We start from the raw sequence: 10,948 nt of genomic DNA, 5'->3' as shown, positions 1-10,948 counted from the left end.
GACCCGCTTCGCAAGCTACGCGGGTCCTATTTACCCAGACAGGCGCAAGCTCTTTGGTCCTAGACGACCTCCATGGTTATCGGCAAAGACTTCCGTTCTGCTCTCCATGTTGGAGCTATCATATCGAGACACTGACACAGATTATGCCGGTTGCTACTACAGGCACTGCTGCAAGGCTTCAGAATATGCCTTTTACACAGTGGTTGCCATGGCCACGGCAGGCCACGTGATACATCCGAATGTCTTATGCAAATATAAATGGGAATAGCAACAGCGGGGACTCCTTGGCGCAATTGGTAGCGCATTCGACTCCAGATCGAAAGGTTGGGCGTTCGATTCGCTCAGGGGTCAGCGGAATTTAATCGTTTTCAACCTCTCCATGTTTTTTGTGTTGCTGTGCGACCTGTGCCGAGCACGTGACCTCCTGTGTTTCCTTTTTTGGTACTTTGCCCTGCTGGCAAGATCTCCATTGTACAAACTTCGGCTCATATATTTCTTTTATTTTCCATCCTTTCATTGTCATAAACCCGAATAGACATAACAGTATAAATAGCCCCAAGAACAAAAGAATAAATCAAAACTTAACTACCTTCTACCTTGGTGGTCTTCTCCTTTTCTGTGTGGGTCCTAGCGCAAAATAAGAAGCGTTACGACAGACATACATTGCCTGGTGTGATATATACGTAGAGATTAGACAATAGAAAACGGACATAAGTCGTTGAGATCCGATTATATTGGAATTTTCTGGATATCCGTTGATTGAATGGAATACACTATGTCTTATATACTATCTTCAATGCTATTCTCTATTGGAATGCAGAAATGACATTCTTGTTGTCTAAATTCCTTTGATCTCGCTGTGTTCAAATTCCTGCCGTTGTCAAGCACGCGATTACTGCGTTGATATTAGAATTCAGCCTGTCAGACACGACACCTGGCAACGCATGGCTTTGTCGTATAACTTTTTGCCATCTGTTGCTGTCGAGGGACTTCTTGTACACTTAGCAAGGTCAACTAGTGATGCAGTTTGTGATGTCCGCATGTCGGTACTTCATCCTATGACTGTTACAGCGAACACCGAATCTGCAGCAACAGTCTCTACCGCAGCATCCATAGTAACTGCAGTGCATACATATATCCTATTGATAGAAATGTCGCAGTATCAGCAGCGCAACTGCAGCAAAGCCTCAGCAATATCTCAATAGTATAAATACTCTGTCTTGGATATCGAGTAAAGGACAACCAGTTAACCAGATTTGTCAGAAATGTTTTAGATATAGTAAAAACAAAACAAAATAATAAAATTACACTGGTTTTGAAATTAAGATATAAGTGGATAATTAGCGTAGCAATGAAATTAATATAAATATTGAAATCAGTGATGTTTTCTGTAACGATACTAGTTAAAATTCTTAGTTAAAATTCCAAAACTATGTTTATATTATATATATAGAAAATATATAGAATAAGGATAATAGCTATAGCAAGGGTAATATCTCATTTTTTCTAAATTATGTATTTATTCTGTACTCACAAAATATATTAATTTTTATACCATAGCAACATTTCTCTGTAGCTCAATTCTCTCTTCTTCCTTTATTTCTTCTTAGCAACTGTATCACTAGTTGACCTTGCCAACTAGGAAACGTCCACGACCACAACAAGACTCCCTTGTCGCTTGTCCGAATAAACGGTACACTCAAGTCTCACGATATATCGTCTGTCTGTACACTGTCATTTTTCTCTTGAAAGTCACACATTGCTAACTAGAGAGGAAGAGAAATGTGCATAAAGTTGGGATAACGCAGGTAGATGGCGTGAAATTGGTTCTATGCTTTATCAGCTAAGATGTGCAGGATATATGTATGTAGCTACTGCAGATGTACAGTGTGTGATATCATAGATATGTCGTAAGTGTCGATGCTTCCATGGAAGCCTGCTGGTAATACCGTCCGCATCTCTTCATGCTGCCTGCAGATACTGTGGTTAATGCTGACCGCTTTGTGTAAGTAATGCTGCATGCTGGGTTATCGAAGATATCTGGGTATTGCTGTAACACCATTGACCAATGTCAATGCAAGTTTATTTTTCAGGCACAGCATTTTGATTTGTCATCTGTCATTGGCAAGCATAGTTACACAGTCAGGCGCATTTTTCTTTTATAACTGCTTATGCTGGCATAACCAATTGTATTATCTTTATTTTTTACATAAATACTTGCCTGAGCAGAAAGAATAAAGTCATCATCTTACGTCTCTCAATTCTTCCTGGTGTACTTCTACGTAGCGCAAAAGAAGTAATTTTTCTTCGACGTCTGACGGTGCAAAAGAAGGCTTCTTTTGACATGTCGTATGGTGAGCTATCCGGGCGCACTACACACAGCGTTTTGTTTACTTTTCTCCTTTCCTTTATCCATTTCCTTTTTCTGTTTATTTCTTTTATGTATACCTTTTCACGCCTCTATTCTTTCTCCTAGTCATCGTCCACTTCATACCTACGCCTCGACCGCAACCAGCCTAGAACACCTTTGATTTCATTACTTTTACCATATACATTTTAGCACTCCTTTCATTTTGATCCTGAACACACCAATTCCTCCTCCGAAATCAGCTAATTCAACTAGCACCGTGCGAAGTCCTTAGCCTCGATGAATTCTACGTATGCTTCTCTGTACAAAGATTAGTTTAGAATCGCTGCATAAAGACGGCCTTCTCGACGCTAGTTTTTCATTTATCTTTCTGCTTTTGTCATTGCATTCTATGTAAACATTCGAGCTATTCCCTGTAGAACCTTTCGATATTGTCTTTTTACGTCTTCGTCCATACTATCTCGTATCGTTTCTCTGTCCTGTGTAGAACGCATTTTTGGAGCCGGCTTGTTCCTGTGCATCAATTTCTCAATTAGCAAAAAAACCTTTCACAACTGTAGGAGCGCTGTCTGCAGGCGTAATACATCAAGGTATTATGCTTATAGCTGCATATTAAATTCTGCTTCAGCGTGTGATATTTGGTAGATGAGAAGATAGAGTACGGATAAGGCAGTCGCAGTCAGTACGTTGAGAGTCTCCATAAGAGGGACAAAGAGCGAGCATCCCGAGCCAGTTCAATGAGAAGTGCGAGACTCTGATGCGGTATCCATAGTTGTTTCTGAGTTTAGCAATTCGTGAATAATATCTGAGTGGAGAATCCGTGTATTAACCATGATTTAGTGGACCGTGCTAGAAGAGACTATGACGGTACTCGAGGAGCTAAGAGAGGAGGCTCACAACTCAGCAATACAGCAAGGAAGTTCGCGAGGGAGAGCAGTGAGCCGCTCAATCAAGTCTCTATCAGGTTTTGTGAACCGGATCATTACGCGCTTATCTGAGGGCAAACAAGCGCATGAGCTGCAACCTGTAGCGCCAATCAGCCCTTGAATGAATAATCATTGAATATCCACATGCAACGTAATCTTCTTTCCTCACAATGTATTTCGATGTAAATTGGGCCAACCTTTCCTTGCGCACGCTCGATCGTTGCAAAATGATGAGCGAAGACGAAAAAATTGCGTAGAGCATGCAAACAACAGCGCAAATTCCAAACATGTTAACCTTCCATCAAGGCTCTCTTTAATAATAAACGTGCCAAAGGCCAGTAGATAAAGCACACCCGCCTGGAAAGGGGATGCCACTATAAATCACTGCCCTGTGCAGCAGCCTCAACATGGTATTTTGTAATACATGTATGGATTCACATATGAGTAGACAGACATTATTTCTTATTTTATATGATTAAACTATACCGCTGAGACTATCTTTATTGAAGGTTATTTGTATATTTCAGATGAGGCAATGTAGGTCGATAATAATCAAGCCGTGAATAGCGTATTTAAATGCACCATTACTCACAAGATATTGATTTTCCTCTTCCAAATGCGTTTCAGTAAACAGTACTCATGCTGACAAGGTCGTACTTGACTACCGTGATATTCTAGGCCGTCCGAGTGTATTCTTAAATAAAGCTACATATCGCTCTTTATCGAAGCAAATTCTTTTTTCTTTTTTGTCTCGTTTCGTTGAAAGAGTGCAGTGTGGGTTTCCAAAGGAAACATCAAGCTACGTGATAGTGTAAGATCGGCGCCTTGGAGTCTATATTTATGAAATGCATTGAATCTCCAAGACTACATGATCCGTTCTCGTTGCAGAGAAAACGGAAGTATCATGCCGATTTACGATACGCGCTTTTCTCTTTTGAAACACAAAAGGGGTGTGTCATAAAGTATCTCTTTCAGGGACGATGAGTCAAGCAACTGTGGCGTGAAGGTAAAAGTTTCTGAGAATGCAACGGGTACTTTAGCCAGAAATGAAGATTGACGCGTATTTTTATATGAGCAAGGCATTGATCGAGCTAGTTTCGGCGTGGTTGGCTGGGCGTTGCAAGATAACATCCGAGGGCTGCTCCGTAGGGCATGTGCGCCTGGCAAGACAATCCAGCTGCACTGCACAGACAAGTGATATGAAGATTCAACTAATTATCAAGGAGAGACAATCCGCTGCAGCGCAAGCAAGTAGATCGCATAGTTACTGTGACGCCTATAAAGGTCTAAAGTGAAAGGTGTATAGCCTCAGCCGGTGTACTTTTCGCGTCCCAACCCGCCGACGACAGCCGCTACGCAGACGCGACCGTCAGTCACTGCTAGGCAGCATGCATCTGCGGTGCAACAACCGCAGCTGGCAGCTTGCGCGCAGCTGAGACAATCTTTACATACTGCTGAAGCAAATCGGTCAGCCTCCGTTGACAGGCCTATTATACCACCGGCACCAACCCCGCAACAAAGTGCAAAACGCGAACAGGTGAGCGACTTTAACCGTTTATCACAATCCCAGTGGGTGTACTCTCAAACTTTTTGCTAGCCGAATGCAAGAGCATTTCCAACGACGCGTGCGCCAGAGGTTTCCACCGCTTCCACCGCGCTGCCCCAAACCCTTCCATCAAGTACGGATAGTTTTCCTCGACGACAGGAAACTTTCCTGGCTGCAAATGAATTGATGAACATGGCCGTGGATAGCAGAACTGAGCCCTACGTTCAGACTAAGTCTGTCCAGGCTAACACAAACGGCAAGGAACAACTAGTTCGTGCCAGTGAACTCGATGGAAGCGCAGAAGTGCAGCGAAAGAAAGCAAAGGAACCCCGAAAAGCAGTCAAAGAAAAAGAAGGAAAAGAGGCGATGAATAATAAGATGGATGTCGATGCTACTGAGCCAACGAGACGTAGCGCCCGTCTTGGCAAGAAGCGAAATGCCACGGAGGTTGATATGGATCCAAAAGTCGTAAGCACTGAAAAGAGTTCTTAATCGACGGAGACACAAAGAAAAAACGAGCAAAGAACATGATATCCATACCGCCAAGTCAAAGCAAACAGAGGTATCCGGTAGTAATAGACACGGTAAGGAAAAAAAAAACTGCATAGCAAGGAGGAGGCAGTTTTTCAAAACTTATTCATCATAGGAGCAATTGATGAATACAGAAAGGTTCTAACAACAATGCGAGCCTGCCTGGATGAATGGTGCAATGACGAGCGCTTCACGATACGACATCTAAAAAGCTTGCATCAGCGAGAAGGGGCTTTGGAGCGTGAAATCCGGGCTTGCGCGTCAGAGTGGCGAAGAACGCCCAGCGTCATTCACCGTATACTTTTACTGCTTCACAGGACAATGTTGTCGCTTTCATGGAAGCCTGCCGAGGATGACACAAGTAAGCTGTAGAGAAGGAATCCATTTTGGAGGTTGAAGAGGTATCAAAGAGCCGTAGATTGGTCTATTCTAGGCAGGGCAAGAGTTATCACGGCAAAGTTCTTTACCGCCTACGAGATTGTCGGTGCAAGCTGCTTACTCGCTGCTCTGCTGTGGGAGGTATACAAGGCGCTCAAGGTAAATATAAACGGCAATCCACACAGCCGATGATCCTGCTAGATTACTTACGGACAACGATGTAGCTCACATGGACCCATATAGAGATTGATATCTGTCCATTGTTAAATCAAGACACCGTCAAGAATTCCATGAAGATTGCTACAGCATCATTCAGGCAAGAAGCAGGTGAAAAGGTTGAAGTGATTACAAAGTACCTGGAGCACGCACGAAAAATGTTCGATGAAAAGTATCCAAACACAGTTCGACTCAATACAGTATGGAAGGAACGATGATTCTAGTTGTTTATCATCATCATTATTATAAAGTCATTATATTTTTCACAAGTATTGTGAGAATCCATTGCGGGATAATGCTGCTCGTTCCTTTGTTTGGAATATTGCGTGGAGATACAAGTCGAGAAGCGTGCAAAGTACTGACGAATCTTGATTGTAAAATGCTGTGGAAATAGAGAAAAGAAGAATAACAATATTGGAACGTTCATCGCTCTGTTGTCTAGAAAAACTAGTATATCTTTTTACAGTACAGGCAGAAATCGAAAAAAAATTATACATATATAACACTCTAGATCTTCATCCACTTTGCATTCCAGTGCTTGACAATTTCCTTGGCTTCCTTTACATGGCCGTGTTCGACGAGCACCATGACAACACCGCGCACAGCCGATTCGAGTGCTGCGCTGATCCAAGCATGCTTGATATCCGTGTGTTCGCCGACGAAGACCATATTGCTGTTCATTTCAAAGTACGAAGGCATATATAACTTGTGCTGACCAGGAAGCGCAGAAGCCCAAGAGCCTGACTGGAACGGGTCGAGAATCCAGCAGCGACGGTTATAATTGCCTGTGTACTGTTCCTTGACAATATCACCATGGAGCTCAATGATATCTTCAAGCACACGCGCAATATGCTCCTCTTCAGTCATAGATGCGAGACGCAGTCCAGAATCGCCGCTTGCGTAGCTAGCCAGCATCACACCAGGACCGTCGGTACCGATATTGTTGCTGGGATAGCAGATGGATCCAACGTACAAGTCTGTAGAGTCGCAGCCGCCCTTGATAGGCAATTCATAGTGTTCCCAGAAACGTGTCTTGAATTCCAGAGCGACTTTGCATGCCTGGCTATAGCCCAGATTTTGGATAGCTTGCTTGAGAGTATATGAAAGCTCTGGTAAATGCCATGTACGCACGATAGAAAATGGAGCAGCTACAATGACATTATCGAATTTCTTGACATTGTATTTTTCATCGTATGGCTTGTCCTTCCATTCGACTGAAACCTGCTTGCCGTCAAAGTCGAGCTTGGTTACACGTGTATTGAAGGTAACCTTGTCGCCCAAAACTGGACCAAATGCTTCCGGAAGACGGTTCAAACCACCTTGAATGGTACGCCAATCAGTTGCACTAAAGGTAAAGGTATCGTACATGTTGCCCCAGATATTGCCCGCATCGAGTCCAGTAGTGTAATCAGTGGCATTCAGGCTCAAGCCCATCTTGTTATGGATCCATCCCCACTCGGACCAGTCGTCGTAACCTTCCTCGATTGCTTTCTACAAAATATGTCGCCATCCTTGTTAGCCATAATCCAGATAATAGTGACATTACATTGCTTGTTGGATCAAAGATCAAGTAACCCTACCATATGAGCCTTGTACAGGTCTTCACCCATGATCTTGTACCACTTGTCTCCATAGAACATTTCAGTGGCAGCATCAACCTTATCAACCAGTTCTTCAGGTACAGATTCAGCGAGCGAGGTGTTGGCAGCGACTTGACCCTTGGTGGGAACTTTGCCGTTTGGAAGACGTTTACCATTGTAGTAATACAGGTTGCTATGTACACGAGCGATTTAGCCATCTTCTCCATCAAAATATATATTTCACTTTGACTTACTTTTCCATGGATTGGACCCATTTAATAAATTCGATTTTGTAGCTTTCATCGTTGATCTTGTTAAGTTCATCAGCTAGCTGGAACACAATATCGTGATCGGTAACGGGAAGTGTCTTGTTCTTGTAGTTGAAAGCAATAGGGAAGCGCATAGGACCCATTTCCTGATAAGCGATCGATGAGTTACTGAAATAAGCAGTGTGCACGCGGCTGTGAAATGACGAATTAGTTGCTAGACATTGCAAATATCCAAGCATCAAACTCACCCTCCGAGACGGTCGTTGGCTTCAATGATCTCATAGCTGTGGAAACCAGCTTGATCCAAGAGGTAACCACTGAACAGACCAGCCATGCCTGCACCGACGATACCAATTTCTAGATAGCAAGTTTAAGTTAGGTTCTAAAAAATTATGACAGACGATCGATAACACATACTAGCATCCTTGGAGGCGGCAGCTACGTTCTTTCGCTTGGAAAGACGCTCCTTGTGGAATTTCACCGCATCAAAGTGCATACCGTCAAACTCGGGGAAACCACGCTTGGAGACCTTGGAGGAAACATTGTATGGCTTGCTGGATGCGATTACTTTGCCGGATTCATTGGTGGCAGTGATACAGCCTTGCGTGGCATCAGCTGGAACCGCCCATATGAACTTTGTTGGCTTGAAATCCTCCGTCACTTGTACAGTGCCAATCTCGTGCTCGATAGCACCATCATCTTTGTCGCACGAACCAAACGAAAGAGTCAAAGTGCCGGGCGAAAACTCTGTAGAGCCATAATCCAAGTAAACATTGGTCAACGAGTCGGCAACCAGGTGATCTTCAAGCGCATAAATAGTAGGCTGCGATGTAGGTGCTGCTAAAGCTTGAAGTGCACAACTTGCCAATAGAAGCAGTGAAGGGATATATGCCTTGACCATTGTTATATGAAAGTTACAAATGCGTCGTCGTTGTTGGTCTTGCAACAGGCAACTGATTGGCAGCCTTTATATATATATATATATATATATATTTCCATTCTATGCCAGTAGCTGTAATGGGATTTCCCAAAGCACCCCCACCGCTTTGTTTATCATGTCAGTCCTGCCATATCATATCTGTATCGAGAACGACAGAATTGTTCAGGACCAAAAGGAAGAAAATGTCTTACCGGATCTGTTATCAGCCAGGACGTGAATCTCCGGGACTCATTATCGCAGCTTGACATTGTCACATCCATCTGTCGTCATCTGGCGCTATCAAGGTTAGCAATATTCGCCCAAATTCAATTTTCCGGATAACGATAAACCTTTTTCATGTACATAGCAGCCAATGACCATTGTCGCCCATATGCGTGGCTAAGCGTTACAATGCAGGCTAATGCCTCGAGTTGCGTATTTGTATGAATGCAGAATTTGCGCGGTGCAGTAAATGGACAAATTCGAAACGCCGGTTCAGAGCCGGCCAATGGCCAATTTGCACCGCATTGCAGTACCGTGCATCGTTGACCCAAATGTTTATTCGCAATAGTCTATATGGTATATTGATTGACAGACAGACATGGCAGAATGCCGAGGTTCGGCAAGTTGTCTTCCCGTGTAACGTCTTGATCCCAGTCATTGGAGGGATAAAGACTGAATATCCCGGACGATCGGCTCAGCGTAACTCGTCTTCCATGTGCAACGCTCGTATCAGCGAATATTGTTTCCCGGTCAAGTTCTTTGGAGTGATGTACGAGATGTGAGAACGCCGGGAGCAGGCATGACATGATAAACCCTCCTGCTAACTAGTCGTTGTATATTTCGCCATCCACAGTCCACCGTGTGCTTAGATGCCGAGGTTGTGAGTGTTTGACAAAGTGAGAGCGCCATGCTTTAATAAACTCCTCCAGCTCAGGCCAGCGTTCCTTGCCAGTGTCGGGATCCAGTCGCATGTTCTTGATGAGTCGCTTCGTTACGCCGCGTCCGTGTTCCATGAAATCGGGTCCTGGATACACATCCTTGAGATCGCAGCAGCGTTTCAAGATATCTTCCCAGGCCAAGTTCTGTTCCTCATTGGCAACTGCGTAGCTGCGCCAGAAATTTTTCACAGTTTCTGCAAGTGCCTCGCGGCGATCTGCTGGTATCCTATCAGCATGATGGCTCCACAGCAGCGCGGCCGCAGCCTTGCGTGCAGTGCGATTCTCGGGGCACTTTATCCAGCCTTTGCCTTCAAGTGGAATATCGTACTCTGCCGCAATCTGTTTCTTGAACGCAGTCGCATGTCTTTCATAACGGTCGTGGCATACCTTGCACAAAAGTAGTAAATCGCGGCTCTAAGGTGTAATAATTGTAATAAGGTTTTCGTGTTCCAGATAAGCGATATCTCTCTCTCTCCTCCGTTATCTCCCTTTCCCTTCATTCGTTCCCTCTGCCTCTCGTTGTGTGCGTATGTGCGCGCCACGCCACGTACCGACTTGGATTTGATGGAAAGTGGGAACCACTGCCGATAAACATAAGGTACCTTTAGAGTTCAAGTATATGATAAGCAACACAGTGCTAAAACGCAATCAGAAAGATGATGACTCACAACGTGATGTAACGTCAGCCCGTTTTGGGACGCACAAACGACACAATGGTTCTCGCGATCCTCGAGCATGTAGTCCTCCTCATCGTGTCCTTGTCCTTTCGTTTCGAACGTGAGCTGGATAGCATGCTGATCGTGTTCGCATGGTTTTGCAAGCTGCCGCTTCAGGTACCACTCTGCTTTCTTTCTATAAGTTAAATAGTTATGTTGTCCGTGTCAGTCAATCTGTCTGCAACGCGAAAATGAACTCGCACGTTACCGATTGCAGCGAAACATAAGTTTGCCATGCATTGAGTAAACTTTCCAGTTCTCGTATATTGCCGTTGCCTGTCGAGTAGGCTTGACTACAGTCTTCTTTTCGGCAGGCATGTCTGTTGCTGTGCGAACTTTTCCTTCTCCTTTCTGTATGTGTTATTCTGTCCTCCGATCAATGGAGCCAAAACAAAGCACCATTTCTGGCAAAGGGCAATCTCAGCCCTTTCCCCAAAAAATTATGCTCAGTGTCAACATTTGCATGGCGACATCATATACAACCTTGCATTTCTTTTGATTCTTTTCTTTCTGGGTAAAATCAGCTTATATATTATTCTTCAGTCTGCATTACATATT

General features: G+C 44.0%; 4 protein-coding genes and 1 non-coding gene across 5 annotated transcripts; 3 read left to right on the top strand and 2 right to left on the bottom strand.

Annotated features, from left to right (window-relative positions):
* Positions 1 to 278: 278 nt before the first annotated feature.
* VTP01DRAFT_t90 lies at positions 279 to 351 on the top strand. The gene has a single exon. It is a non-coding gene; the product is annotated as a tRNA-Trp (tRNA).
* Positions 352 to 4,340: 3,989 nt separating this feature from the next.
* Positions 4,341 to 6,183, top strand: VTP01DRAFT_6004 (uncharacterized protein; the record flags this gene model as incomplete). The annotated part of the gene is made up of 7 exons (XM_069384858.1): positions 4,341 to 4,578; positions 4,644 to 4,831; positions 4,892 to 5,308; positions 5,394 to 5,424; positions 5,487 to 5,732; positions 5,790 to 5,908; positions 5,974 to 6,183. The coding sequence occupies 7 exons, from the start codon at positions 4,341 to 4,343 to the stop codon at positions 6,181 to 6,183; spliced, it is 1,449 nt and encodes a 482-aa protein (XP_069234872.1).
* A 289-nt stretch (positions 6,184 to 6,472) lies between these two features.
* VTP01DRAFT_6003 (uncharacterized protein) lies at positions 6,473 to 8,715 on the bottom strand (the record flags this gene model as incomplete). Its single annotated transcript, XM_069384857.1, has 5 exons — positions 6,473 to 7,456; positions 7,546 to 7,738; positions 7,800 to 8,006; positions 8,063 to 8,171; positions 8,232 to 8,715. 5 exons carry the CDS (start codon positions 8,713 to 8,715, stop codon positions 6,473 to 6,475), a joined length of 1,977 nt encoding a protein of 658 aa, XP_069234871.1.
* Positions 8,716 to 9,176: 461 nt separating this feature from the next.
* VTP01DRAFT_6002 (uncharacterized protein) lies at positions 9,177 to 9,518 on the top strand (the record flags this gene model as incomplete). Its single annotated transcript, XM_069384856.1, has 1 exon — positions 9,177 to 9,518. The coding sequence occupies one exon, from the start codon at positions 9,177 to 9,179 to the stop codon at positions 9,516 to 9,518; it is 342 nt and encodes a 113-aa protein (XP_069234870.1).
* A 42-nt stretch (positions 9,519 to 9,560) lies between these two features.
* VTP01DRAFT_6001 (uncharacterized protein) lies at positions 9,561 to 10,708 on the bottom strand (the record flags this gene model as incomplete). The annotated part of the gene is made up of 4 exons (XM_069384855.1): positions 9,561 to 10,088; positions 10,226 to 10,276; positions 10,343 to 10,526; positions 10,599 to 10,708. The coding sequence occupies 4 exons, from the start codon at positions 10,706 to 10,708 to the stop codon at positions 9,561 to 9,563; spliced, it is 873 nt and encodes a 290-aa protein (XP_069234869.1).
* Positions 10,709 to 10,948: the final 240 nt, after the last annotated feature.

This window comes from Rhizomucor pusillus, assembly GCF_041956525.1.
Source record: "Rhizomucor pusillus strain CBS 183.67 unplaced genomic scaffold VTP01scaffold_27, whole genome shotgun sequence".
Lineage (NCBI taxonomy): Eukaryota > Fungi > Mucoromycota > Mucoromycetes > Mucorales > Lichtheimiaceae > Rhizomucor > Rhizomucor pusillus.
The sequence above is the reverse complement of the archived record's forward strand: the minus strand, read 5'-3'. Positions and strand labels throughout refer to the sequence as shown.